This window comes from Apostichopus japonicus, chromosome 13 (assembly GCF_037975245.1).
Source record: "Apostichopus japonicus isolate 1M-3 chromosome 13, ASM3797524v1, whole genome shotgun sequence".
Lineage (NCBI taxonomy): Eukaryota > Metazoa > Echinodermata > Holothuroidea > Aspidochirotida > Stichopodidae > Apostichopus > Apostichopus japonicus.
Genome location: NC_092573.1, coordinates 18,754,213 through 18,781,273, shown reverse-complemented (window position 1 = coordinate 18,781,273; position 27,061 = coordinate 18,754,213). Strand labels below are relative to the sequence as shown.

General features: G+C 37.7%; 1 protein-coding gene across 1 annotated transcript; it reads left to right on the top strand.

Moving 5' to 3' along the window:
* Positions 1-221: 221 nt before the first annotated feature.
* Positions 222-26,164, top strand: LOC139978388 (lysosomal alpha-glucosidase-like). The gene is made up of 23 exons (XM_071988587.1): positions 222-918; positions 6,457-6,605; positions 8,267-8,435; positions 8,852-8,948; positions 9,629-9,741; positions 11,585-11,710; positions 13,136-13,273; positions 13,951-14,061; positions 14,714-14,776; positions 15,823-15,936; positions 16,599-16,683; positions 17,043-17,175; positions 17,571-17,704; positions 18,078-18,112; positions 18,363-18,479; positions 19,449-19,597; positions 19,737-19,821; positions 20,550-20,606; positions 21,373-21,503; positions 22,118-22,206; positions 22,576-22,625; positions 24,126-24,287; positions 24,683-26,164. The coding sequence occupies exons 1-23, from the start codon at positions 370-372 to the stop codon at positions 24,743-24,745; spliced, it is 2,919 nt and encodes a 972-aa protein (XP_071844688.1). The 5' UTR covers positions 222-369; the 3' UTR covers positions 24,746-26,164.
* Positions 26,165-27,061: the final 897 nt, after the last annotated feature.

Sequence of the window (27,061 nt, the reverse complement as noted above, 5' to 3'; positions counted from 1 at the left end):
ACAACAAGTTATTTATAACGTCGTAAATATAAAAAAAACGTGATGCTATTTTGTTCCTCGGGGTACGTCAACATATCAGGCATTCACACCACAGACACAGCCTCCCAATGTTGAGCTTCTTCGTGCTATCTTTTATACGACTAAACGACCAGCGTGGTATTTGATCAGATTTTGTCATTCAGATTTCGTCCTACGTGTAAACAATGTATATAACGGTTCAAAGTACGTACTTTAAACCTTAACGATGATAACTACGTTTGAAACGTTCGTTGAGTGTGGGCCACTTTCTTGACTGCACTTCTCACGGAGAGCAGTTTCTTTGAGGTCTTTAAACTGTGTGAAACTCCTGTTTTAAGGCTCGGATCAAAAATGACGTCGGCCAAATTTGAAGTTGAAAGCGACGAAGACCGCTCGTCTCAGGACAAATCTAGTTCAAGTGCGATTCCCATTGTAGCTGCCGTCATCATCACAGCGATTGTTGTCGCTGTTATAACAGTGCCGACTACATACTACCTTCACCCCGATTACACAGAAGCCGATAGCGCACCTCTAACCGAATGTGACATAACCGAGCCACCATCTTCGGCACGACCGCCTGTCGCGACTTCCGTCCAACCTACGGAACCGACCAATCCGGAGAATGCTCGCTTTGATTGTGGACCGGACCGAGGTGGTATCGACCAAACTGTTTGTGAAGGCAGAGGTTGTACGTGGGACGAACCCTCCGAGTCAGGTCCACCGACCTGTTTCTTTCCCGAGGGTTATGCGATGTACGAAATGACTAATTTCTTCAACGAACCGTGGGGTTACAGAGCTGAACTAACAAAGAAGACGAACACACCGGACTTTATAGATGGAAGTCTGGATACTCTCTGGGTGGATGTAGAGGAACAAACTAAGCACCGGCTTCACATTAAGGTAGGAGTAGATTTAGTTTTGTTAGAAGGCTTGAATAAATTGGAGCAGGGTTTTGGCGTGGGAGGGAAGGGAAGGGGGAGGGCGGGGTAGAAGCATTGGATTAAAAGATTGATCCTTGATTGATGATATAAGTAATAAATTTGCCCCATATCGTTGGCGCGTAGATTCTCAAGAAATAATATCAACCCCTCACGCTTACACCTCCGCTCTATATAAACACAAAGTTGTGTACCCTTTCATAACATCAGGATGTGTTGTATAAGCGTGTCCGCTGTTCATGTAACAACCTTGCATAAATACGAGTGAATTGGTCGTGTGTTGTGAAATGAAGTTAACTATTGTATTTCATCTATGGGGGTAACGGATATCAAAGGTGGGGTGGGGGTGGTGACGGTCAAGTTCAAACTGTCAGTAGGCTAGCCTAGTACTTTTTATCGTCGGCCTATATTTTTGGCGGGGTGGTGGTAGGGACAATTGTTCCATCGGATCGTCGTAGTTATTTATGAGGTTTTGTTTATCTAGACTAAGTTTACGATCCCTATAACAGCTTGGATTGATTGCCTTTGTAACTTTCATATCAATTCACAAGGCAGAAAATAATAAACAAGATGTAAATGTAGACTATAACATAGCAAGATCGTAGGAACGATTAGACCGAGTTTCCACGTGAGAGCATAGCATCATAGTGGGTACTATAAGTCAATAAGTCAATCATAGTATATATATTACAAATAAACATTGCAATTATAGTAACTTGCTCCCCGGCCGAATCCCCCCCCCCCCCCCTCCTCTCCTCTCGCTATCCTGCACTAAACGTTATGTACTCTCTACACAATTTTTGGCAACAACATTTCCTAAAAGTTAATATCCTATAAAAAAAAATATATAAAAAAACACAAGCACAAACACAAACAAATTTCTAATATTGGATTATGATAGGTCACACTGTTGCCATGTAATATATGTAACATAAACCATATAGCACACTATGTGCACAGTTCTGTCAGTCATCATATTGAGACTTTACGTTGTTACTAACACGTATATGCACTGTTCATCAGTTTGATTTTGTAACAAACTGTCATAAACAAAGTTTAATTCTATAAAACATGTCTGCGTACTCGATTATTCGTCAACTTAACATTCAAATGTTGCGATATTCAGTAACTTTTATGTCTTTGTATCAGATGTCATCGTTATTTGTCAAAATGAAATGACAAAATTATAGTGAATGTTCTGATACTCTTCGAGTTAATAAATAATGTTAAAGCAAAATTAGTGACAAATAAAGTCGCAATATTTCGTCATGTTGCTTGTGATCTATGGGACTTTGACCATGATAAATTAGCCCTACCCTTAACATGAAGAAAATATGAAAGATAAGGTTTTGACTGGCTATAGGTTAAATTTTCAGTTTTAGTGTATCCTTCTTGTTTTGGATATAGAGTTTTGATATTTTTTTTTTGTGGTTTTATATTTTTTAATAGCGTCTTTGATCATGTTTTATGAAATTTTTGCACTTTAGAAACACATCTCATTATTATTATCATTCTAATTTTTATTATTATTTTTTCCCATTCCATTTATTCGAAATCTGCTTTCTGTTACAGAATGAAATTAGAACATAACGTAATACTAATATAATAATATTATATCTCACATTCACCAATGAAAAATGAAGAGGAACAGCCAAATGCTTGAATGGACATGCAAATAAAAATCGCTACAAACACACAATAAAGATGTAACAACAGCTAACGAAATAAGTCAACACAACTAGAGAAAGCATTTCGAATTTGCATAAAATTAACTTTGTTCTAATTCTTCTTTGTTGTCTTGAGGTCTATATACTTTTCAACGTTTATTGCAAACTTAAATTCATAAAAGAATTCCTCGATACAAAGATTCTTGTTTTGGCGACTAGTTTGGTAAATATAATTTTTCACTTGTAGAATTAAAAGGTTATATTGGTGGATACATCCATTCCCAAAGCCCAAAAAAAATATCTTTTTTTGTGAAGAAAAATTGCTTTCTTAAAAAACAATCTTCCACTTCTAAAATAAAGTTTGATGTGAACTGACATTCTCAAAACATGTGCTCAAGATTTTCAACATTTACAGAAGGTACTCTGGCTATTCTTGGTTCACCCATACTAAACAAAAGCTTGTTCGTCGCAATAATTCTATGTAAAAACGGAATTGAAAATAGCGCAGTTTTTACATCGGAAACAGTATAATTGCGGCATTTAAAAACAACCATACCAGTCCTTATTATTATAATAATTATAATTTTATAATTATTTTTATTAGTATATTCATTTCTTTCATAACATGTCATAAAGCTTTGCACAGAGCATATTACGTTTATTATTTGTACCATATTTCGTCCGAAAACTAATATGGTCACCAAATACATTCGAAAAGTTTCATTAACATTTTCGGGGTCCCGAAAGATTTCTGCGGCTATTTTAATTTCTTCAACTTACTCCAATTTGACCGCTGGCTGTGAAATGTAATTTGTTGCTTTTATCGTTTATTTTTCTCCTGAATAATTCAGTCATATTTATTTAATGATGAATAACATATTCATCAGTATAGTTAATTTCTTACATTGTCAACTGCGACATTGGTGAAATCAATGCACCAAATTAGACAGTTAGAAGAGAAGTGATTTTCTTAATCATCCAGTGCTTATCACGTACAAGTATGTTTACTTTGTCAACAAGGACTTTAGCCTGAGACTATAAATCATATCTCTCTCTGCAACAACGAAAACTCTAAGTGTTCTATAAATCAAAGGTTAACTGTAACTTTGTTTCTTGTAGTTTTATGCAAAGCACATTCTACCCCCCCCCCCCCTAATAAAAAACCTCGCCGCGCTCATTAAAGCAATTGCTCGTAAAAGTACTTTGAAACCACCTTCGACAAAGGGACGAGGTCTTTTTCTCCAAAACTTGCTATATACATTTCGTACGTTTCATTGTATACAGATGGCAAAGATAAACTGTGGCAAGAACATCATCATGGACAGTGCGACAAGTATCATTTTATCTTGTGTCATCACGGCCGTTGTCGTGACGGTCATATGTGTACCCACGACCTATTTTCTCCATCCCGATAATAGTTTTGTATCACACAGCACACACAAATACACGGGAGTAATGTATTACATGCTACTAATGACAAGGGCGTAGGAACCAAGTCAGAAAACCCCTTTTTCATTTCCAAATGAGAAAAAAAATCTCATTTCGAGCACCAAATTGCATCTAAGGCCAGGTGAAAATACAAAATTAAGTTTACAAAATGGAGTGAGTGTTGAAGTGTGCTATATTGCACCAAATTGCATCTGAGGCCACCTGGAAATGCAAACAAATCCAAAGGGGAGGGGACACCCCTCCCCTTAGACCACTCCCCAGGCCGGCCATCAGTCTTCAGCCCCCCCCCCCACTCAAAAGTACATTCCTACGCCACTGACTAATGACACTGCCACAGACCAGGGAGGTCCAGTACAACTCTCTGCACAGACAAATAAAACTATGAAGTTTCGTCAAGGCCACCACTGCAGGTAACCAAACCCGTATATTGCTTACTAGTGCACAATACGGGGTTGCTAAGACATGACGTGACAACAGAGACGAATCAGTTGAGGGCAGTATTGATATTAGTTTTGGATCGGGTTGTGTGACGGACAGAATCTTCGAGCGAGTGCACCTTTAACTCCGGTCAAGAATGTCGGCCACGGGATGGCATCACCGAGTCGCCATTTCAACGATGGAAGCTCCCGTATCTGTTTCAGCGACGACGCCATCGACAGAGAGCGACAAATTTGATTGTTTTCCCCGATAGGAGTGAGTCTACTCACACAAGAGAAGAGTGCGAATGTAGAGGGTGTGTCTACGACGAGTCGCAATACGAAAATGTTCCTTGGTGTTACTTCCCTCATGGGTACGGGTCCTTACCGTCAAGTAGGAGAGACTGTAGAGCTTGGTAGGGGTTCCAGGATTACCACTCAGCGAATACCGTCGAAGGAATCCCTTTTTGGAGGTGATATTGAAACACTTCGAGTGGATATAGAACATTAATCTAAATATCGCCTTCATATCAAGGTAAAACAAAGAACAGGCGTAGTTTTGCAAATTTGATGACAGTTTGTTTTTCATCCAAAAAAGAAGGAGAAAAAAGGAATGAAAATCAATACTTTGAAACGGAATAACCATTGACCGTTGGTCAAATGATCAGAATGAAGGGGGGGGGGTTCGACTAACGGAATAGTAATTATTTGAATCTGCTAATTAACGTACAGCTGGTGCCTTGCTTCGGTTTTATCCATCGGTTCTCATCACTCGTAAATTTATCCGTAAGAGTTCGTGAAAGTATATGAAGCCTTCTTAGCCATGATATGGACTTAACTGGGTGCGGGGAGGGGGAGGGGTACCCACATGAGGTTGATCGTGAATACTCAGGTCACAAAATAATCCAGTTGTTATCATTCATCTTTGGCACTTAGCAAGCAAAAAAGCTGACAGCCTTGATTTCATTCATTGCTTTATCAATTACGGTATACTGAAGTCATATTGTTAAACTTACAATGCATATCCATACAAGGAATTACCACAAAAAAATCTACACGTTTAAGTTCCTATCAACATATCATAATCCTCTCGCATCCGTTGTGCTACCCGACTTACAACTCCCACAACCAACCGAAGGCAAAGAGTTGCCCGACGAATTGCCTCTGTCTGTGGATTACTTTTGGACTTTTGACCTTGGGAGTCAGACTGTGGAACCCCGTGAATCTGGGATCTAAGAATCTCCAACCTTTGATTTCAGTGTACACATTCGATCGTTCATATATATATATATATCCATGCTTGCCAATGATGTAACCATAACAACCTGTGACTTGATCCTCAATGGTTGCTATACGCAGTATACGCTTTCGTTCGATTTCTGTTTAAAAATAAATGTCTACTTGTTATGAAATCGTGATCGTTTCCACTTTGTTAATATACCAATTGTGTGATCATATCATATTTAAAACGTTCAAGAATTCAAAAATCTATATCTTGTTAGGCATTTTTCATATTGACACAGAGTGAGCAAGGAATTTGTTAGAAGACAGAACCTTGCAAGGGGAACAATTTTAGTCTTTGACTTAACTTTGGTATAACATCAAGCTTAGATGATTTTTCCCTCTTTTTTATTTGCTCCCACTTTATAGACTCCTCTTAGGATTCGAAAGGGAACTGTAACAAGGAAACCGACCATGGAAGAAAGTAATATCACAACCTGCTATAGACAGCTGGCAGGCTGTCTTGCAAAATATCAAATCATAACAAAAAGAACGACAACTAATTGATTACAAGAAAAAATACAAGAAGATAATACCAACGATATATATGATAACTGAGATGACGAATACATCTTGATTCTGGTTGTGAAAATCTGGTCTTAAATTTGGTTTCTTTCGTCAAATAAAAAAGGAGACATTTTTTATATTTCTATTTATTAATTTGTATTTTTCTCTTCTTATCTGAAGATTTACGACCCTAACAATGAGCGGTTCGAAGTACCAATTCCCTTACCTCCTTCCCCAGCCACGGCAGCGGAGGATAAGCTTTACCACGTCGCGTTCACACCGGAGCCTTTCTCCTTCCAAGTCATTAGAACTGACACAGAAACTGTGGTGTAAGTAAAATTTGATATGTCTTCATATGCCCATTTCATGAAGAAGAAGACAATTTAGTGTATTTTTCTTATATACTTGCTTTCCTGCCATTACATGCATAATTTACCCGCGTATTTTGCATTCAGTTTGTAATAATATCTTTGAACCATATCCCGCCGTTTAAACCCTAGACGAAGTTACTTGAAAACATAACATATTACTTTAATGAGGATAAATTTATGAGAACGAAATGCTGACGTCATCATCAAATATGTGTATTGTATGAGTATTGTAGTTACTACAGTGGTCCAATGGTACATTAGATATTGAAAATAGACGCCCATGTCATCAGTCAACTTTGTACGAAGTTGTATACTCTCTAATAATTAATAACATGTTGCCTAGCCCTTACACGGCAAAGACCCCACACAAAAACAAACTATATAGCCTAGTTAGTTGGCCTAATATATTCTTTAACGTCAAAGTTCAATCTAGAAATAAAATCAATCACGTCAATAGTGAATAGATTGTTTCTTATTGCTTCAAACCTTTGCTCTTTGACACTTAAAAAACACGTATTATTTATTAACCATTGACAGTGGGTAGGGCACAATACAAAACAACAAAAAAGGGAGGGGAGGGGGAGAGATAAAGTATTGAAATGTATTAGAATATTTCTGGCAATTACTTAGGACCAAAGGTCAAAATTAGTTGAAAAATGGAGTGACTTATACAAACAAAATTGACAAGTCATTGCATTTAGCAAATTTAATATATTCATGATAAGTGTGTATCTGGTTGCTATAAAACGTCACGTGACGAAGTCGGCTAATGCTCTTTGTCACGTTTCAAATGAACGTGTTCTGGTAATAAGTAATGTTTATTCTCAATAAAGAGAAATATGACATAGAAAAACAATTAGCATATTCTGTTTGGTTTACGTCAGTGATCTTAACATTAATCATTAGTAATCAACGATTAAGAAAGCAATGTTTATTCAAGATTGCGTCATCACAACGTGAATGGATTGACACGTTTGACATGTTTCTAGACTGGTCAGTCACATGTCTTCACTTATGTATAGAAGCCCACTTAACGACCTTCATTTCTCATAGGCTGATCCACTCTCTCATAGATTGAATACGTTGTGCCGAATTTGGTTCCGGGCCAATATGGTTGCGCTGCCCCTTTTCACAACAAGGTGCCTAAATCTTCGAAATTAAAGATATCCATTTTAAAGATGGATGTTTTGTAAAATATCGTACGCGATAGGCACTATACGACTCATATATAGTGACGGACGTGAATTCATGATGTGTTAATGTGATTTCGAATTATACTATAAACGAAAACTACAAAACACTGTAGCTATGAGCGTAACCAAATAACGCTAGCTAACACTACAGTTATGCATATCAATTACAGCTTCTACAACACTGCTCTCACTATATTACACTGCTGTCATTACACGTTACCTAACGGTGAGTTACTGCTACTAGACTGCCAATACCCGAATAATATGTTATGTTGAAAATTCCCCAAACAACCGCATGCTAACTCCGGCTCTGTGAAATAAAAATACCACTTTTGAAACCGGCGCAACCCAAACAGATTCTATCATTCTGAAATGAACCCATACGTGTATTTGTTTATATTTATTATTCCTTTTGTTTTTCTTCAGTTTTGATACTTCTGTTGGTGCTCTGATTTTTGAAGATCAGTTTCTGCAGTTGTCGACCAAACTCCCGTCTCATAATGTCTACGGTTTTGGTGAACACGAACATGAAAGCTTTCGTCATGACTTAAACTGGAGAAGATGGGGAAGCTTTGCCAGAGATCAACCACCCAGTGTAAGTGAAGAAGGGGAGAGAGAGGGGGAAGGGGGTTACAAAGTAGGTTGGGGCGTGGGAGGGGCAGGAGCTGGGCAAGAGAGGTGAGGGAGAAAAATGGAATGAGTCATGGCGATGTGACTTAAACTATTAAATCGCCAAATAGACTGATACTGGCCAGATAGAAGAAGGCTGCGGAGAAGGGTAGGGTTAGGACCTCGCTGGGGGAGAGGTTGGTGTAAAGGTGGGGATATGGCGCGGTGAGGAACTTGTCTTTGTACGCCACTGATATATCCTTGAAGATACATATTCTCTGATGTACGCCACTTCCACCCAGGACATAGGCCTAATCTTAAGAATTATTTTTCGGTTAGAGAATGCAAAACTATGATATTTTTGTCAAATGGTTTAATTCTGTTATGATTCTTTTGTAACAGCCTGGAGCAAATTTGTACGGAACACACCCTTTCTACCTTTGCCTGGAGAATGACTACAACGCTCACGGAGTGTTCTTGAATAATGCCAACGCACAAGGTAGGCCTTTATAGTTACAACGAGTTTTTAAAAACCTTTAAAATCCATATCAACTATGTTACCAGATATAGCAATATGCACTGTCGACATTACAGGTCATCAGCCTACGGTCCTTAAGTTTAGCTTCGCGGTGTTAACATTTAAATTAAAGAAGTCTTTAAAAATTAAACTTTCTTGAAGTGCAGGACCTTCCGAATGTTTTTTTTTTCTTTGAAAGGAACTGCTCTGGGAATGGGGGTAAAATACTTGTTGAAAATTGGAGCCATGGCATACCATTACTTGTCCCTTTAACGTATATTTGGGGGGCACTAACGAGTAACGACGCCTTTTTGTCTACAAGGAGATGTCTTACTAAATTTAAAACGATATATATAATTATGCATAAACGTGATTTCTGGTAAAAAAAAAAAGCTTTTAATCTTCTTCCAAAAGTTTCAGAATTCACTCTTCGAGAGTATTGAGAAATAATGACTTTATCAAAGTGACTTTTGTCTATTTAGCTTAATTTCGTTTCCGTTGTATTGGACTTTTCGTTGAATTGGAATTTGCAGAAAATGACCCCGAGTGTTCATCGCGGACACTCGTTAAGAGTAAATATTTAGTCTTAAATCTGAAGTGTCTGTTGTACCAGGAGCAAATTAGTTCTTTAATTTTGAATAGTTTGTTTTACCTTCCCCTAGATGTGTCCCTGCAGCCTACTCCAGCCCTGACATACAGACATATCGGTGGTATCTTTGATTTTTATATGTTTTTCGGACCAACTCCAGCAGATGTCGTTTCACAGTACACTGAAGTAAGTTAATATATATATATATATATATATATATATATATATATATATATATATATATATATATATATAATATAACGAAAATCCACGTTTACTCCAAAAGAAAATATTATTAGAGAAAACCAGAGAAATAAGATATGACTCATAATTGACAAATAAGGAGTAAGTTTTACAAAATATATTGGAATTTTCGGTCCCCCTGGGACCTTCGTCAGCAATACTTGGCAGTCGAATGAGAAGTACAAAATGTGACACAATGAAAGTATGACGCTAGATAAGAGTAAGTTGCAATGATGGAATTAAAACCAAATAAACCATGACTATACAGGAAGCGGATTAAGGAGCAAAGAACGGATTACATATGCTTGTAGAACTGGTAGTTGTTAAGGGGTCCCAAGTCTTTGTTGAGGCCGGTGATGTGAGACTTAATACGAAAGATCCAATCGATTTCTTTACGTTTACGTTCAGTAGTTGATTTGAAGTTCGAGGCAATTAAAATACATTTTAGGTTTTTTAGAGAATGACCATGAAGATTGAAATGTTCGGACACTGGGAATCCTGCAAAATTATCACGAATAGATTTTTTGTGATTATTAAAACGTAAGCGGAATCGGGAGCCTGTTTCACCTACATAATTGCCCTCTTTGCAAAGTACACAATAGAAAATGTAAATAACATTAATAGAATCACAAGAGAGGGAAGGGGGTCTAAGACTAAAGGTTGGGGGGTTGACGAAATGCTAGCATGGGGGGTACCTTAATCGTTTAAGGTACCCCCATGCTAGCATTTCGTCAACCCCCCAACCTTAAATTTCTTCTCACTTCCTCCAGACTCCCCCGCTCAGTTTCCACCTCCGCAGGCAATTTTCCTTGCGGTAAACCTAGATGCCAAATATGCCCCCATATTACCCCAGGCACCGTGGTCAAGATTCCCAATGTTGACTTTAGTCTTAGACCCCCTTCCCTCTCTTGTGATTCTATTAATGTTATTTACATTTTCTATTGTGTACTTTGCAAAGAGGGCAATTATGTAGGTGAAACAGGCTCCCGATTCCGCTTACGTTTTAATAATCACAAAAAATCTATTCGTGATAATTTTGCAGGATTCCCAGTGTCCGAACATTTCAATCTTCATGGTCATTCTCTAAAAAACCTAAAATGTATTTTAATTGCCTCGAACTTCAAATCAACTACTGAACGTAAACGTAAAGAAATCGATTGGATCTTTCGTATTAAGTCTCACATCACCGGCCTCAACAAAGACTTGGGACCCCTTAACAACTACCAGTTCTACAAGCATATGTAATCCGTTCTTTGCTCCTTAATCCGCTTCCTGTATAGTCATGGTTTATTTGGTTTTAATTCCATCATTGCAACTTACTCTTATCTAGCGTCATACTTTCATTGTGTCACATTTTGTACTTCTCATTCGACTGCCAAGTATTGCTGACGAAGGTCCCAGGGGGACCGAAAATTCCAATATATTTTGTAAAACTTACTCCTTATTTGTCAATTATGAGTCATATCTTATTTCTCTGGTTTTCTCTAATAATATATATATATATATGAGAATGGTGAATGGAGAAACGTTCGCATGCCGACGGCTACGATTACTTACCAACATTTTTTTTCGATTACAAACCACTATTTGTATTCATGTCATGCCTGCGGTCACGTATACCATTTCCTGTACCACATACTACTTCCAGTGTAAACACTTTTACATTTATTTAACGATTATGAAGAAAGTTTAAATATCTATTTATTCTGATACAAAACGTCTTATACATTTTAACTACCTATAATTCTTCTTTTCCTGTCTATTTTCTTCTCTTTTTTCTTCTTAGACCATTGGCCGTCCTTACCTACCACCCTACTGGTCTTTGGGTTTCCATTTATCCAGATACGGCTACAATGGCATCGATAAAGTGAAAGAGGTTGTGGCAAGGATGAGACAGTACAACATTCCTCATGTAAGACTATCTGTAGGCTCGAAAAGAGGGGAAGAGGGTGGGGGGTCAGGTTCAGGGTGCTACAACTTGGGTCCTTGACTCAATAAGGGCCCCGTGAAAATATAAAAAGGTCACGGGAAAATATGTGGTGAAGAATGGTGGATTCTCATTTTCATCATATACTTAAAAAAGTTCAGAGTGCAAAATGGAGGCGCTGTGACATATTTATTCCCTGGGACCGACCTGGCCTGCATACTCTCCCCAGGGGCGTAGCGAGCGGGGGGTGTGGGGGGGTGTCACACCCCCCCCCAATAATTTGGTCGCTGTCGGCAAATTTTGGGTCTGTCGGCAAAAGGAGAAAAGGTGAAGAGAGCGGAAGGGGAAGAAAGAAGGAAAGCTGAATAGAAAAAGGAGAACGGGAGCTTCTTCCGTGCCAAATTTGACTTAAAATATGCACCAGATTGCATCTAAGGGCGTTTCAAACTAAAAAATTTCCAAAGGGGAGGGGGACACCCCCTCCCCTTAGACCCCTCCCCCATTTCAGTCACCACTTCCAGATCCGTCGGCAAATCAAATTTGACTTAAAATATGCACCAGATTGCATCTAAGGACGTTTCAAACTAAAACATTTCCAAAGGGGAGGGGGACACCCCCTCCCCTTAGACCCCTCCCCCATTTCAGTCACCACTTCCAGATCCGTCGGCAAATCAAATTTTACTTAAAATATACATCAGATTGCATCTAAGGACGTTTCAAAACTAAAAATTAGACTCCTCCCCCATTTCAGTCACCACTTCCAGATCCGTCGGCAAATCAAATTTGACTTAAAATATACACCAGATTGCATCTAAGGACGTTTCAAAACTTAAAATTTTCCAAAGGGAAGGGGGACACCCCCTCCCCTTAGACCCCTCCCCCATTTCAGTCACCACTTCCAGATCCGTCGGCAAATCAAATTTGACTTAAAATATGCACCAGATTGCATCTAAGGACGTTTCAAAACTAAAAAATTGCCAAAGGGGAGGGGGACACCCCCTCCCCTTAGACCCCTCCCCCATTTCAGTCACCACTTCCAGATCCGTCGGCAAATCAAATTTGACTTAAAATATGCACCAGATTGCATCTAAGGACGTTTCAAAACTAAAAATTTTCCAAAGGGGATGGGGACACCACCTCCCCTTAGACCCCTCCCCCATTTCAGTCACCACTTCCAGATCCGTCGGCAAATCAAATTCTCCACACCCCCCCCCAACAAAAACCCCTTCGCTACGCCCCTGACTCTCCCTATGTATATATAGTATGAATTCAACCAATCATTTGTAACCATAAAGGGTATTTTAGGTAGAAAATTAATTCGTTCCAAAGTAAACTACTGATAAGAATGATTAAAGATTGAATAGACTGATTGATTGATCTATTAATATTGATCATTTTTCTTTTCAATAGGATGTACAGTATGGCGATATCGATTACATGGAGAGACAGAAAGATTTTACGATAGATGAAGAAGCCTACGGAGAGGTTGCTCTGAGAGACTTTGTTAATGAGATCAAAGAAGAAGGAACTAATTACATAATAATATTGGTTCGTTATTAATTGTCCTTAACATTAATTGCTGAATGATTAATGTTTTAAATTAAGTACAATTGATTAAAAAAATTACCATTAAACAAAACAAAAACCAAATTACAACACAAAAGGTTTTTTTTTTTTTTTTTTTTTTTTTTTTTTTTTGTAAACTGTCTTTTTTTCGTTTAATAAGGCACAATATTAGCCCGGTATATTAAGCTTTAATAAGAGTAACAATAATAATGATTCTACAGACAGGAGTTAGACTCCACTTATCTACTTCCTAGCAATGCACTGCAAAGCACTGGTGTATAATTCAATTGGATCTATATATTAACAAAAACGATACCAGGGAATCAAATGAGCAGTGTAAGTTTCATATATCACATAATCCATCGAAATTGACTGTTTATTTTTAAAGTCCAAAATTTTAAGATTAAATATGATGTCAAACTTGATGTATAAACTTATCTACCCCCCCCCCCCCCTCCAGAAAGACAAGGTGAAATACATATAGGAGATGATATACCATTCAACATTTTGAGCCACAAAACGTTAACTTCAAATGTCCCGTCTTGGCCACTTGGGGATCAACAAAACTAAAAAATCTTCTTTGAAAATAGATCCACATATTCTGCTTTCTTTTTTCCTTCTGCCGGGCAATACTTAAACAATATCTTCCCCTTCCTCAGGATCCTGCCATAGCTGCTAACGAGACCACTGGAACCTACCGTCCCTATGATGACGGGGTAACTAAGGATGTCTTCATCCATGACGAAAACGATGAAATTCTCTATGGAAAGGTATAAGGCTGTAACATATATATAAATGTGCAAGTTGTAACGTTAGTCAGAACTACCTAAAATACCCATTCTAAAACACTTACTCCTGGTTTGTGCTCTGTTCAGCTTAGTACTAGCCTAGTTGTTTTTCTCTCTTAAAGTAACTCATTTCGATTCATTCATTTTGTGTTTGTTTGGATTATGTGTAATCATGTTCATATTTCCTATAATCAGGGAACAATGGAGACGATAATGGAGGGGATAGTAGAGAGGATACTGAAGGGTACAATGGATGGCACATTGGGAAGTGCATTAGAGGGGATCAGTGAAAGGTATAACGGAGGGAACAATGGAGATGATAATGGGGTGAGGGGGGGGGGAAGTAGAGAGGACACTGAAGGGACAATGGATGACACAGTGGAAAGTGCTTGGAGGGGATTAGTAAAAGTTATAGTGTGGGGAATATTGGAAATGATAATGGGGGGGGGGGGCAGTAGAGGACACTGAAGGGACAATGGATGACACAGTGGAAGGTGCTTGAAGGGGATCAAGGTGAAATTTTATAATCAGTGATTACGTTCTAGAAATTTCGATCTAGCCATTGCACACTGTATATATTACTTCGACTGTAAATTAATAAACATGATTAATCGAGCATATTTATCATTTCTAGGTCTGGCCAGATTACCCGGATGTTGAGGTTGATGACAGTCAAGACTGGGATTATCAGACAGAGGTACTGTTTCGTGTTTACTTTTAACCGAACAAGACAACAATTATAGATAAACTTTAGTTTTGATTGGGTATAGAGTTATATCGTTGTGCAATTATTTGTCTCCAAGTTAACCCTATTCAGTGACTGGGAATAAATAATTTGGAGGGTCCGAGTTCATAGGCGCAAACAATTATTTTGAAAACCATAACAACTTTCAGCAAACTATATCAAAGAAAGCCTATGCTGATTACTGAAGTAAGTTTCGAGGTTTGCTGAGTAACATGCTGTGTAGATTTCAATACTTAGTAAGTTTGTAAAGTGTTGAGGTCAAGTAGTTAAGGCAGTGTGGACTTGTGATCTAAGGATTTCAGGTTCGAGTCCTGGCCAGATCGTAACGTTGTGTCCTTGGACAAGGCACTTTATCTCCATTGCCTCTCTTCACCCGGGTGTATAAATGGGGACTTGCGAGGTAACATGTAAATATAGTTGTGTGCGCCGGTTTGTGGCTGCACACTATGGGAAGTCCCCCGGGGAACAATTGGATGTGGTGCACTGTGGTGCCCCAAGAGAGATCAATGGAATTATGCACACTTTGGTGTTTGGGTGTGACAAGTTACCATTGACCAGGGGTTAAGTTGTAAAGCCGTGTGGGGTAGCCTTGATCATCAAACAAGACTATACACCTTCAACTTTTATTTTTAACATCAACCTTTGAATTAATCCATCAGTATCTGTTATTTTCAGATACAGAACAAAATGTAAATCGTTCATCAAGCTTAACTATAAAGGAATGTACGTAGTATCCATTCCCTTTCGATGGCACTCGTGGTAACACCGTCATAAATATACGGTTACCGCCTTCATGTAAGGTGGAGGTGGGGGAGGGGGGGGTGGGGTTGAAAGTGGATCGAGTTGTTTTGTTTTCGTGACCATTCAATATCATTTTGAGACTGTTCTTAAAATGGAATATCAAAAATCCACTTCTTCTGCGTATACACGAACATGGACGTATTGTTGCGACTTCCTTGCACCGGATTTACCACAGATTCGTTTTTATTTGTTTTCAGTTTTACCGCTCATTCGCAGCCTTTCCAGATTTTCAGAAACCACAGACCAAGGAATGGTGGTCACAAGAAGTGAATGACTTTCATAATAAGATTCCATTCGATGGTATTTGGATTGTAAGTATTGTGTTCTTTACTCCCCCCCCCCCTCCCTCTCTCCCTTTAATTTCATATATAAAAATATTCAATCTTGCGTGTCAAGAATATCACATGGCAAACATCTTTAGACGATATGTGAGATTTTAGTCTCATTTCGACGAATATATAAATTATATAAGTCATATAATTCTGGCGTTACTATTATAGGGCGTGGGGGTTGCATGGGGGGGGGGATCACGGTGAAATAGTGAAAAGTAAATGACGTTATACCTTACATAAAGTGATAGTAAGGGATGTCCTGAAGGGTTGGTTAGGGTAACGAATATACTTGGAGGTCACCTTTACGTGCAACATATAGACCGAGTGGTTGGATAGTCACGGGTGGTGGAATGGTAAGGGATGTCTTGAAGGGTTGGTTAGGGTAACGAGTATACTTGGAGGTAACCTATACGTGCAACATATAGGCCGGGTGGTTGGATAGTCACGGGTGGTGGAATGATAAGGGATGTCCTGAAGGGTTGGTTAGGGTAAAGCGTATACTTGGAGGTCACCATATATACGTGCAACATATTGGCCGGGTGGTTGTTTGGTCACCGGGTGGTGGAGGTGGGTTCATTCATAAAGGAATCCGCCTTAACTTATTGCTCGACTAACGAAATGCTGTTTCACTTTTTCGTAAGGACATGAACGAACCAGCGAATTTCGTCGTGGGATCTGTTACTGGCTGTACAGACAATAAATATGACTTCCCACCATACCACCCACGTAAGTATCATTATTAATAACCTCATATAAAATTATGTTATGATGTATACCTCTCAACGAAGAGACCTCATATAGTGACACAAAATCTGCTAGATATGCTAAAACGATGACAAAGATTAAAACTAAAAAAAAATAATATATAATACACTTTTCAGAATTTCTTTTGACCGCTTTGTACTTTTCATTTGCGTGATGTTTATTTTTTTTCAGTAACACTCACCGTTTGTTCAAATTACGCGTTTTCTATATGTATGTATACTCGATTATAATTAATAAATAATACAACAGAGCTGACAAATAAAGGATCTGTTTCTTATACTAGGTACTACTGAAAAAATGTTATTTTGTTTATATTAAAGAAATTTGGGGCGCAACGATGGCGGACAAGACACTTTGCATGAATGCGCTTCAAAATCTTAACGAATCTACCCAAACTGTTCACTATAATATGCACAACTTGTACGGATGGAGCCAGAACAAGCCAACCTTGGAGTAAGTTATTACGTAATAGCTCTAAGAGATATGGACAGGGAACCGATTAGGAAGCATGATGAAGAGGGGGACAAGGGGTACGGGGAAGAGGGGTACGGGGAAGAGGGGAAGGGGAGAGGAACACTTACCACGTTTTTTTTGGGGGGGGGGAGGGGGGCTTCCCTCTGGCCCTTTGCTCTAGTCCATGTTTCTCTCCAACATTTTGCAGTTGTTGTAAGAATGTGGTTCTTTGAGGAATGTGGAGAGGGATAATGGTGAAGGGAAGGGGAAGCGGAAGGGGTAGTGTGGGCAAATATAAATCAACAATTTATTGAGATTGTAAACAATAGTAACCATGTAATTTCTGTCTTAAATAACCAAATCTTATTTTTATTTTTATTTTTTATTTCTTATAGTGCGGCCAGAGAAGCGACTGGTAAACGTAGCTTAGTCATAACAAGATCTACCTTCGCAGGAAGTGGTCAATACAGCGGTCATTGGCTCGGAGATAACGCATCTATTTGGCCACATATGCATAAATCAATCATTGGTATTAATTCTTATCTTATTTACCAAAAACAAATAGTCTCTTTGATTCTGTTAGACTTTGATCAGATCGTTTCAACAAAAGTGCCATATGTAATTATCATAATATATAGGTACCATACTACCATACGAGTAACCTATATCTTACAATGTAAGGTGATCATAACCTGTACAGAGGTATATGTTAGGGTCACTTCGATTTTACGTGTTTTTATATGTCAGTTTATTCTATATTTTTATTATGTTGGGATGGTCAAGACGTAATAGAAAACTTTTATAAAGTCACAATCGATGGTGATTTAGGGGCATTTTGTATTTATAAAATAACCCGCTGCTATATTAATATTTCATTTTGATTTTCGTTTTTTTTTTCACAGGAATGTTGGAGTTTAACTTATTTGGAATTCCCTTTGTAAGTATTTTGGAAGTTGTTTTATTTTTTTGCATTCATCGAGTTTGAACTGAATTATCGATATGAATTTTTTTTAATGTGATAGTTACTTCGAAATTTACGTTGCTTGATCAAGTTTACTGTTTGTTTGAAATGGTAGTGTTGTCCACAGAACTCTTTTTCCAAAATTGGAACAACATTAAAAAGTCTCTATGCAAACACACCTTAGTAATATTGTCATACTATAACTCAACTTTGACCTCTATTCTAGATCGGCGCAGATATATGTGGTTTCTTCGATGACACAACAGAGGAGTTGTGTCGTCGCTGGTCTCAACTTGGAAATTTCTACCCGTTTGCTCGTAACCACAATGGCCTCAATTATAGAGTAAGTATATATCTGTCTACCATATAGAAATAAAACGGAAAATGATGTAACCAAACAGAAGCAACACAGACGACAATTGAAAGTGGTAAGGTATGGAATGCTCATTTGATGTCAAATCGACGATGACGTCATTTCCGGCAGTCAAAGCATAATTAGTCAATGTCAGTCCATTGCTTTAGAAGTTCTAATAACGCCACCAAATTGTTCTGATCATTCCTAAACAAAAATATATAATTAAATAATTAAATAAATTAAATGAAAAAGAAAAACTGAAAGAAAGGCCATGGATGAAATCAAACACATCCTTGAAACATGCATTATAAAGAGTCTTAATGTAGGCCATCCAAGTATTATATTTCCCTCCTGATCTTTGTGTTATCCTAGATCTAATGCATTGCTTATGTTGTTTTAAATGCTTAACTGGGTAATCCAGTCACTTTAGCCTCTCATTATTTAATTATCATTGCGACATTAACATAATTTTTTTTTATTAAGAAAAATACTTGTGAAGTTTTGTAGCACATGAAAATAAATATATATTTAGGGGCGGGGGGGGGGGGGTGCGCCAAAGGTCGTCTTATAAAGTGTTCAAATTTCATATCTAACTGAAATAATGAAGAGTTTTGATCAAACAATATTTCAATCGTTGCCGCTTTGGCCTTTGCTTGATGTTAATGAGACCAAATAGACTGCCCGAGTCTTCGATCAGAATCAAACGAAATCTATTAAAACTCTTTAATTGCAATAATGGATTGTCGAAACTTTGTGGGGTTCTCAGCTTTATCAGGGAACAGTAGAGGCGTGGCAACTCCCTATTTCTAACATCAGTATATCGAATATATTTGGTAATACTATATACCAACGCAAAATGCTGAGTTTTAGTAAATATAACATTTCATGATTGTTTCTTTATGAGGAGCAGAAACCTACAAAATGTAACTCGATTTTATTTTTTCTAATTGTGTAAAGGACCAAGACCCAGCTGCCTTTGGAGAGGAGTTTGCAGTGAATATGAGAGACTTATTCGCAATCCGTTACACCCTACTGCCCTACCTGTACACATTACACTATAAGGCTACAGCTTACGGTCACACCGTCGTGCGACCATTAATGTTTGAGTAAGTGTTTCCATTCATCCATTAGAAATAACTACTTGTTCTTAAACAGCATATGCCATCAGTCACGGCACGCCCTATAAAACATGTATATGGAATACTCTGCCATTTACGCCTTTGAATTTTCCCACTGTTTTCATAGATTCACCTCTGATTCTGAGACCTGGGGAATCGACCGTCAATTCCTTTGGGGTCCTGGATTGATGATCTCACCAGTACTCGACGAGGTAAAGATATGCATAACTGAAAATAAAATATAACTATCTAATCTAGGAATTATCTAGATCAGGGAATACCTGTAAGTTGCATGGGGAGTGGTGGAGTGGTGGGGTCAGGGAGGAGAGGTTGTATATTGCCATTTTGTTTCTTACAGTTACAGAGTAGGACTAACGCTATAGTATTGTGTAGTAAAAGTCGTGACCGACAGCGACAATTCAACTTACTGCTAGTTTCGAACCACCGAAACATTGCATCTGTTCTTTATAGCGAAGGTTCACATACTTCGAGGCGCGAACCACAAGTAGGTCGCTAAAATGTTTTCGGTAGGTCGCGGGATTTCCAGATGTCGGAAAATTTATCTGCAGTTTTCGGAGTTTGCAGAATTACATACAGAGATCGCTTAAGTTATTTCTTTCAACATCTAGCCCTAAATCGAAGCTACCATTCACAAATTCTGAGTATCGCTTATGAGGGGTGGGAGGAGGGGGGGGGGGGTTGGTGCAGGGTTGTAGTTCAGTCCATATGCAAGATACTGGGTCGTGGGCCTTAACATTTGCGAACCACTGGTATATGGTTAGTATAGTTACCTATGTTGTCTATATGCTAAACTAATAGAGTGTATTAATGGGATTATTGCAGATAGCAAACATCCTAGTCCCATATTTCCACCTTATCTAGGCTGTATCACAGACTTGTGGCTTTAAAGGCGTCAATGGTTGCGTTTCTTTTTTTCTAGGGCGGCCTCTCCGTGGATGCATACATCCCCAACACTCGTTGGTATGACTGGTACACAGTGAGTACTGAATTTATCAAAAATATCATAATGAATAATATATCCTTATTCAGAAAATTAAAAAGGTCAAAATGCATCTTCTTTGAATTTGTATAATGTTCGATAAACAAATAACCATCACAAATCAATATATACCTGTATTAATCAGCATTTGTCATTATTGTTCAGGTTTAATCAGTATTAGTATGCATTTATCAGTATTAGTCAGTATAATGCAGTGCAATTTAGTATTAATCAGTGTGAGTCAATTAGTACTGATTCTTAATCAGTAATAGGTAGTAATCAGTATGATTCAGTGTTAACAAATAGTAATTAGCATTTGTCGTTATTGTCAGTGTTTTAATCAGTATAAATAGGCATTTCCTCCCTACAAACATAAACAACATTTCAAACATCCGATGTTGCATTTAACATGACATATTTAGACTATAAATTAGAAATAGCTCTAAACGGAAGGTTGTGCTACGGTAATAAATTCTCTTGATTCTTTGTGTGTGCGGTTGAAAAGGGTGGGGTACGACCATAGCACGGGTCTAATTCTTCATCGGCTGAAGCAGAAAAAATCCCCGACAGAACCATGTTCCCGCAGATTGACGATGCGAGGTTGGGCCATGGTCCGTGCGCCCCTCCCCTCCCCATTCCCAATCCTTTTGCTCACACCTCTGGTTATGCGTGAAGTATAATGAACCACATTATTCGTTAAGAGTTAGACAATTGGTTCGTTAGTATCCTTACATTTCTGGTATATCTCTTTTCCATATAACAGGGAATTGAGGTTGATCAAGCCAACGTCGGAAAATGGGTAACCATCGGCGTACCGGATTACCACATCCCTCTACACATTAGAGGTGGCAACATCATTCCCATCCAGCAACCAGCAAATGCTACAAAATTTAGGTTAATAATCCCATTATTACCCCTATAAATATATAATAATAATTGAGAACAACTGGTATGTATACATAGCAGATTCCTTCCTCTATTACAGTGCTGCAACTAGCTTTGCAGTGGCCGATGTGAGAAAAGTCACGAGAGTTTTGTATGAATGCAATAATAAGTAAGCGTTCGTCATATTCAATGTGTTTACAGTATAGTATTAGTTGTATGTAATGAGTTATCCATGAGTGTAATTTTATCATTACCACCATATGCAATGGGTTGCGACCTAGTGGGAAGGGGAGGGAGGGAAGGGGAAGGAGGGGAGGAAGGGGAGGGAGGGTAGGGATTATATAAGAGGTGATGGTAGAAAACCGCATCACAACTGGATTTATTAAGATGCGAACTTCATGAAAGATATGAATATTTAACTACATTTATTGAAGAGTGGCAAAAAACTAATACTTATTTTTTTTACATCGATTTTACAAATGATAACGGTTAAAGATAATGTGACACTGATGCCATAATTTATTTTGGTTACTTATTGATTCATTGATTGATTCATTGATTAATTGATTCATATATTAATTTTCATTCATATATTTATTTATTTATTTATGTTGTTGTTGCAGTCGAGAGAATCCATTTGGTCTAATCGTTGCTCTCAGTGAAGGGCACAGTGCTCTGGGAACATTGTTCTGGGATGACGGAACGACTGCTGGTAAGTTTAACATTTTGAAAAGTTCTTATATTCACATTAAGGTACTTAATACATTCATGCTTTCGGTAGGGAAAGGATTGTGAAGGAAAATGCTGCTATATAGCAGAGTGACCGTCAGCCTGTTGAAGGAGGTCCAGCCCAAAACTGGGAAAGGGTAGAGGGATGGAGGCTAGCCCTCTCCCGACTGCCATTCTTTGTAACCTTCGTGGTGATTCACTTTTGTGTTAAATCTTCTATCTAAAACTTGATATGAAATGATGTGTCATTGACACTTTTCGGGAAGGATAACGCGATGAAGGCGAAATTGAGGGGGCCATGTGGCAAGGAGATCATTCAATGTTAAATTTAAACTCTTTCCTTAATTTTCAGACACTATTGAAAATGGTGAATACTACAAGATTGAATATGTGGTGGCTCAAGTAAGTAACCATTAAGATACCTTTTGGAGTCTTTGGAATATTCAAATCAGGGCTTGTAAGTCTGGATAGAAGTGTTGATTTGTCAGCAATCTTGCCAGGTAGGGGCTCGATCGGGGTGAGGATAAGTTTGGGCTGTGGTGAGAGGAGGGGAGCAGGAGGAGGGGGGGGGTCTAGAGCGAAGAAACAGTCTCCCCAAATCTTGCTGGTCTCATCTTATTCCAAAATTAGTCGTATATATGTGAAAATTAACCATAGAATAATAGTATTATTAACGAAACACATTTAGAACAATGTATATGGTTAGAATTGGTACAACACATTTGATCGCGATATGGTCATTTAAGTTGACAGCCTGCACAGAGGAAATTAAGGAATGTAAACTTGCTTTGCCAACAACCTGCCATAAATCAAACAGATTCAGTATTAGCATCATAGTGTACCTGCTATGGCGCCAAACATCAGTATGTGCGTGATGTAATTTGCGTATGGTTGAAAACAGAAGCAAAATAATTCAAAACTACAGTATGAAATGTGTCCCCGAAAAGAAATGAGGGAGGTCTTGAAGAACTTAACATGCATAGACTCTGGGTGTGTGACCTGATTAATTCACTTTGGCTTCGGCTTTGAGTACAACATTTCTGTATGCTGCCGTGTTTGACGAATGTAACTGTAATAGTTATTACCGACTTTGCGGTCCGCTTTATAGTCATTGCCGACTTTTCAATCCGAGGTCCGGCTCGCAATTTTGCAAGGTCGGTAAGAGTGACTCCATAGTGTTCCGGGAACACCAAAATAGAAAGAAAGAAACCCAACTCCAACCCCGATATCGGATTACAACAATGAAGTAGATTGCAGACTAATGAGAAAAACGAAACCGTATAAACATTTGTACAGTGCACATCAGTATCATACACGGGACAAAGCATTGCAATTTGTTTATCGGGGTTTCCCACACATTCTTGTCGGCCTACCCAACGTATTGACTTGTCGGGTTATCTACTGGGTATGATTGGCCAAATGTATTGTTTTTTCGCATGTAGATATCTTAGTTGAAGGAAAGCTGATTATATGTAAGCTGTACCATAGCGCGTTTGATTTATAATGGATAAATTTGTTCTATATGCACAACGCAAACGCTTTAAACACATGTATGTTGTGACATTAATTCAACAACTTTTGTGGTACAAATGAAACACGTGTTGAGGCATTAATAAAACGTGTTCTGTAGCACCTACTGTGACAATAACTAAACATCTGTTGTGGCATTACCTTAACGTCTCCTGTGGCATTAAACTAAGCACCTTTTGTGACATTAAATCGATAAGCACATGTTGTGACATTAATTACACACATGAATAGTGGCAATAACTAAGCACGTGTTGTTACATGAACTACAACATATATTTGTGCATTTATTTTCAAATGAATTTGTCTGAAAACTATACGAGACAATTGTTTTAATGACATACCATTACCGTTTCTTGTTTGTTTGTGTGTCAGGGCAATTTAATTGCATCCGTTGTGAATTCCTTTGGAAATATTTTGAACGGTCTAAACCTTGAAACAATTTCTGTCCACGGAATCGCCAATCGCCCTCCATGGGTAAAGTTGAACGGCATGGAACTAAACGACTCACAATGGATGTTTGATGACGTAACGAAAGTAAGTAAACTTTTTTTTACTCCTTGCATTCTAAAAACTGTCTTGCATTCTTCAACGCATAACAGAATTGTTGTTGAACAGTAATGTACTCGTATGTTTGGTTGGGTGTGTGTGCGCGTGTGTATGTGTGTGTGGATGGTGGAGATTGAAGGGGGGGGGGGGTGCAGAGTATGCTTATACTAAACTATCGCACTCAGTATCTTGTTCGAATTATTTTGCAGGAACTAGAACCAGAAAAAACAAGGGATAACACATTTATAATATTAACAATAAATATTAATTGTTCACATTGATTTACACTGCCCTCTATTTAAAATCATTCAGATTTTTTATGTTTGGCACATGTCATTTAATCCATTTTCATCTTCTTTGTCATATTTGTTGTTTTTTCTCAGATATTGAGTATTAGTGAACTCGCTCAACCAATGATGGAACAGTTTATGCTCTCCTGGCATTAAGAGACTTCTAGTATAACAGTTTTGGCATCTGATAGACTGCTGTATGTGTAAGAAATAGTGCATTGCAATGCATTCAGTACAGGTGGACAAGAGGGGGGGGGGGGGGGGTGGGACGCCCTTTTACGAAACTTACAACAGTCTGGAGCCTTTCGTGTACTTACCTTCACCATCGTCATCATCGACGTCATCGTTACTGTGGCCACCTTTCTTTTCTCTTCTTTTTAGTTTGTCATTTCAAAATATTGAAAATATGTAGCTAATTTTAGAACAGATTGCAAACAAGATCTCTGTTTCTACCGAGTTTGAAGAAACTAATTAAGTAAAACTTATTACATATGTATATTTATATATATATATATGATGTATATATATATATATATATATGATGTATATATATATATATATATATATATATATATGTATATGTATATATAATATATCATATTTTAATGCTGTAATAAATAATGCTTTAAAGTTGGTCATAATCGAAATGTTCATTTTTTTTTATCAATTCTCTGTCAACATTTAAATTTTCAATCATATTACAATTAACCTGGAATCTGTATTGTTTTACTGAAACCAATAAGGCACCGCACTTTACTTTATGAATTGATACCAGTATTTTTTTTTTGGGGGGGGGCAGTTATTCAGACTTAACGGAATTAATTAGCTGTTCAAGATAGGTTTTAAGTCAAATGATGAAAAAAAGAGTTAAATTTCAAAATACCTGATAACGCTTCATTACATGTTATTCAGAAATCTGAATATGGAAGTTCTTACTGTTTTAAATAAAAAATATTGTATCAAGTTTGACTATATGGTCTGTGTCATCAAAGTATGTTGTGTTAATAATATGCCGACTCCATTAATCCAACCCTATGCAATGGGTTTCTTCCCCTTTGCGTGTGTGTGCGTTTGTTTTTTTCTATCTGACCGAGGACTTGAACAAAAGAATTTCAGGTCCTCGGTTGTGATTTCTAAAGAATCACGACGTCCTCGGAAGAATTTCTATTGTATGGGGTATTGTTAAGGTTAGGGTACGTGGATTTGAACAATGGAAAATACAATGGGGTCCTCTGTTGGAATGTAAAACCAACATGTGTGTGTGTGTGTGTATCGGTACCAGTCGATGGATCTCATATTTAATGTCACTATTCATGGTTCGAATAACGACTTGTTCTTGAAGTTGATTCATTCTGATATGAACAAGGGTCTGGGCGATAAAAGTCTTTCGCTCTGTATTTCTCTTTATTCGAGTTTAAATATAAATTCGCTAATTGCTGTTCATCTTGTGTAAACACATTGTATGTTGGTGTTTTCTACGGTTAATAAATTGCAATCTTTATATTAAGTAATCATAACTTAACAACTTACGCTTGTATTGTTAAGCGGAAATAAATTCTGTTCACGCTCATTATATTTTCTAGTCCAATCTACATAAAATAATCACTCTCCTGTATACCAAATTACTTTAATTTCATCGTTAATATTATTCCAACTAGCAAATTGTATGTAACGGTAGGAAGACATTATTGCAAAGAACTACCGTACTAGACATGACAAGTTATGACAACAGAGTGAGATTTGCTGAATGAACAAAAACTGATAAGTCAACTATACACACTTTCTTCTCCAGTTTTCATTTCCCAAACGGTTCTAGTATGATCAATTGACTAAGCTGTGACTAGTTGAAACAACACAGAAATGCCTATGCAGCAAGTTACCTCGGCTTTTTCAAGTTAAATTAACTGAGCATTCAAGTTATAACAACAAGGCTGTTTGAGTTTTATAATATATATATATTTTTTTTCTTCCAAATATATTGACAGAAAAAACACATTTCAATAACAAAACAGTAATGTGCACTTTTGTTACACTTTAACGTAAAGGATCTTATAAATTATTACCCCATATTTACACAAGCAGTTTTTAAATTTATAGAACAGACACTGATCTTATCAGTATCAGTATTGTGCTCTAATTACAGTGTTCTAAATTCATTACAGTGAGTTGATTCCTCAGACTTTCTACTCTTAAAGCTTTTGCAAACTGTCATATGGAAACAACAGACTTATGAGACTCTTGCAGAAACAAGCTCTCAATATCACTGTTGTGAAGCAGACATAATAGTAGTGTTTGACAATAGTTGACATCTTTCTTGTGGAGCATTATGCTGACCTCTTTTGGGATGCCTTTTTACCTATACAGTGTATATAGATATATGAAAGCATGAATATCTAAAGTAACATCCATATGTGGTGGTGATGAACATGTGGTTTGCTCAGCTTCATTGCATCTAAGATTGCATGCTGTATA